The sequence below is a fragment of the Callorhinchus milii genome, unplaced genomic scaffold, assembly GCF_018977255.1.
Source record: "Callorhinchus milii isolate IMCB2004 unplaced genomic scaffold, IMCB_Cmil_1.0 Scaffold2, whole genome shotgun sequence".
NCBI lineage: Eukaryota > Metazoa > Chordata > Chondrichthyes > Chimaeriformes > Callorhinchidae > Callorhinchus > Callorhinchus milii.
Window position 1 is genome coordinate 43,122,751 of NW_024704743.1, and position 3,668 is coordinate 43,126,418.

Sequence of the window (3,668 nt, forward strand, 5' to 3'; positions counted from 1 at the left end):
GATTATTACAATAGATATGAAGGGAAGAGCTCTGATCCAGCTCTTCATGAAGATCCATGTGCAGTAATTGCAGCCGAACCTTTGCAATCTTCAGGAAGTGGGACAGAGCAGACCGTTCATAGTAATCCATGTACACAAGAAAGTGCAAACCGTGTTAGCACAGCCCGCTTCAGAGATACTCGAGAGCAAATTGATTCCAGTGGTCAGCACCTGAATATGCCAGCAGCATTTCTATTGGCTTCCAAAGAATCCGACAAAGATCATGTCTCAAAGTGTGACTGTCATATGGGTGATCAAAGTGACTTTTCCAGATCTTCTCAGACATTTGAAAGTACTAATGGGAACACATCTTACAATGCTGGCACTGGCAACACACACCGAGAAAATGAAGACTGTAACAAACCTGGAAACACAACTAATTCTGGTGAGTAGTTGGTTAGTTAAATCTTATACCTATAGTACTTCTTATTCATGCTTCAGGATGAGTTCTAACTTTCCCGCTCCCATCAAAGCCTTCTTACGTCAGGCACTGACCATATCAATTTCAATCACCACCTATACTTCAAACCCTCCATCTGCTCTCTCATCCGCTTGGCTTTTCCTCACCTCCGCAACATCGCCTGCCTCAACCATAACCTCCTCCCCCAGGCTGCCAAGACCCTCATCCACAACTTCATCACGTTCAGGCTCTTAGCACACTGCTGGACGGTCTCTTCAACTCCTCACTACACAAGCAGTAGACCATCCTGAACTCTTTATCTCATGTCTTCTCCCACACAATGCTCAGTGAGCCCATCTCCCTCACCCCCACCCCATTGGGTCCTCATCCTCCAGGAGATCAAATTCAAATCCTCCTCCTCATGTTCAAATCCCTCCAAGCCTTAGACTTGTCCCCCCAGCTACCCTATTGCCCGGCCTCCCCTCTTCTCACCAAACGCTGATCTGCTTTGTGTGCCCACCCGGACCACCTCCGATTATTAGAAGAGCCTTCAGTCACTCTACTCCTGTTCTCTGAAACTCCATACTGGGGGCTGGGGGCCTTTTGCCTTTTACCCTTCCTCTCCACCTTTGAAATCCACCTTACCTATCTCATCGACCATGCTTTTGGCTACCTTTTACCCTCCCCCACCACTCAGCTTCCCCCTCTCCCCCACATAGAGTTCCCAGTCAGCCATATAAAGCATTTTGAACAAGCCTCCTGATGTAAAGGGCAATGCATTGCCTTTAACATTGAATTGAATTTGCACATTGAATTTATAGCCTCCATTCAGCTGGTTCTGTAGACCTTCTTTCCCATTGCTCACAGACCAGTCAGTCGTTCTTGTGCTGTTGTTTTTCAAATGTCACAAAAAAAAGTATTTGTCCTGACAATATATTTTAGAGTATTTGCATTGAAGTAAATTCATTAAATGCAGGCAATAAATTCCAATAGGAATGATATCCAGCATTGCAGCTTTTGAACACTGCTGAAATGATTAAATTCCTTCACCATTGTCGATGGGCACTGTAGGCTCTTTAGACATAAATACGCACACCCATCACAAATAAATAATAAATAAATCATCCTTGCATTTGATACAAGGTCTTTCACCTGGGGAGGACATCCTAAAATGCTTCACGGGATTTTTACTGTTATGTGTAGTGACTGTCTGTTTTGTAGGCAAAATCCATGCTGCAAAACTTCACGGTACCTGAGCAATAAATAGAGGTGATTAATTGGAACTTTTTTATCCATTCCTCAGGCTCTCATTCTGGTAGCAAGACAATATATACTACAAGTGTACTGAAGTCAGTGCTGAGCGTCAATGGGTCTGTTATTTTCAATGTAACTGTCAAAGTAAATCATGCTGCTGAGCCAGATAGAAGGGGAGATAAAAATTTTAGTGCAACCTACTCCATGGAAGAAGACAGCACAGACAGCTCTGAAGGAAAGGAAGGGTTTCCTGTCGAAGATGAGAATGCACAGAGTGAGTGTGACTTAAACACAAACTTAGGATTTCCTGTGCAAGAACAACATTGTAAAGAACCAGTGAATGTCCCCATGCAAGAGGGGCAAGCCAGCAGAGAAAGATGGAAAGAAAGTCCAAGATTTACCAGCAAAACGATAAAACAAGTAAACTCAAGGGAATGTGAAGAAAATGCAATCATTCCTGTGCAGGAAGAGGGAAAATCTGAACATTTATCAAATGAAGAGCAGAGCAAATGAACAGTGGCTTTAAGGCTTCCTTGAAATTATGAATTATGAATGTACTTTGGAAGTATGGTTAGAAACAACAATTGACAGTGATACAAATAATATGTGGTAGGTGCGATCAGCATATTGATTCTTAGCTGGGCTGTGAAGGGAGCCCAATATATTGTTGGCTGTTTTTATATGTGACCAAACAGTTATTCTGCTGTCTGCATTTCCAGATTCAAATTACTTTTTAGTCTTAATATAGGTTATGTGATAGCAGATATTTTTTGTTTATGCTGTAGGAGAACAGTAGAATAATAATGAGGGTCCCATGGCACTGATAATGTTACAGACTTTATTAGTACTTCTCTATTCAATCCATATGCACATTATTTCACTACAAAAATAGGAAAATGTTTAACGGTGTTTCTGTGAAACATGTATCTCATAACGAAAAGCTTTCATGTAATGTGTCAGTCTGGCTCAACTGGTAACACTCTTGCCTCTGAGTGAGAAAGTAATGGGTTCAAACCCCGTATCGGGACTTTGAACACACAGAGTCTAAGCTTACACTCCAGTGCACTGTTGGGGGGAGGCTACAATGTTGGAAATGTTTCCTTCAGATGAGAGTTTAAACCGATGTCCACTCTGCCTGTTCAAATGGATATTAAACATTTAATGACACCATTTGAAAAGAGAATGGATTTCTACCACTGTCCTGGCCAACAATCCCCCAAATAAAATTGGTCATTCACTTTGTAGCAGTTTGTGCGAGATTGATGTCTGCAAATTGACTGCTGTGTTTGTCTGCAAAGAGCACAGTTGTTCTGCTTTACAGTGTGTTCTTTGATATGGTGCCCTTCCAAGGTGAAAGGCACCATATCAAATGCAAAGATTATTATTATTATGAGCGCATCTAAGGGATCATATTAGAATGCAATTCTAAGCCTTTACCTCCAGAATATAAAACATGAAATAGAAAATGTCCATTTAGCCCATCAGTCCCACTTTTTCCACGCTCTAACTCTATTTCCTGGGGGCAAATTCTGCATAAATACTTCCTGTTCCTGTCACTGGTGATGGAGTAAAAACTCCTCAATATTCATCCGTTCATCTCCAATGCTCTCCTATTAAACCCTATCTGGCTTCCTTTCTTCCACAATCAACCTTTCCTAAGCCCCTCTCCTAACCCAACAACAACAATTTACATTTAGGAGCATGACTGAATGCCTTGAGACAGGGCTTAAACGGGGCAAGGGATGGGTTGAGGAAAAGGGACTGTGAGATGGAGTTCTAAAAGGCGGGGGACTGGAGCAGGCCAGAGTCCGTCGAGGAGAGGGAGCGGACAGGCTTGTATGGGTTAGCAGGTCACAGAGGTAGGGAGGAGAAAACCTGTGGAGGGCTTTGAAAATGAGCGCAAAGTTTTTGAACTCTTCATTATGAGTTCTCAGCTCTCATTGTGTCCATACCTTAGTAGTTTATCCAAAACTAA

General features: G+C 42.3%; 1 protein-coding gene across 1 annotated transcript; it reads left to right on the top strand.

Moving 5' to 3' along the window:
• On the top strand, nt 1-2,341 carry LOC103179937. Its single transcript, XM_007895472.2, has 2 exons — nt 1-424; nt 1,743-2,341. The coding sequence occupies exons 1-2, from the start codon at nt 217-219 to the stop codon at nt 2,204-2,206; spliced, it is 672 nt and encodes a 223-aa protein (XP_007893663.1). The 5' UTR covers nt 1-216; the 3' UTR covers nt 2,207-2,341.
• Nucleotides 2,342-3,668: the final 1,327 nt, after the last annotated feature.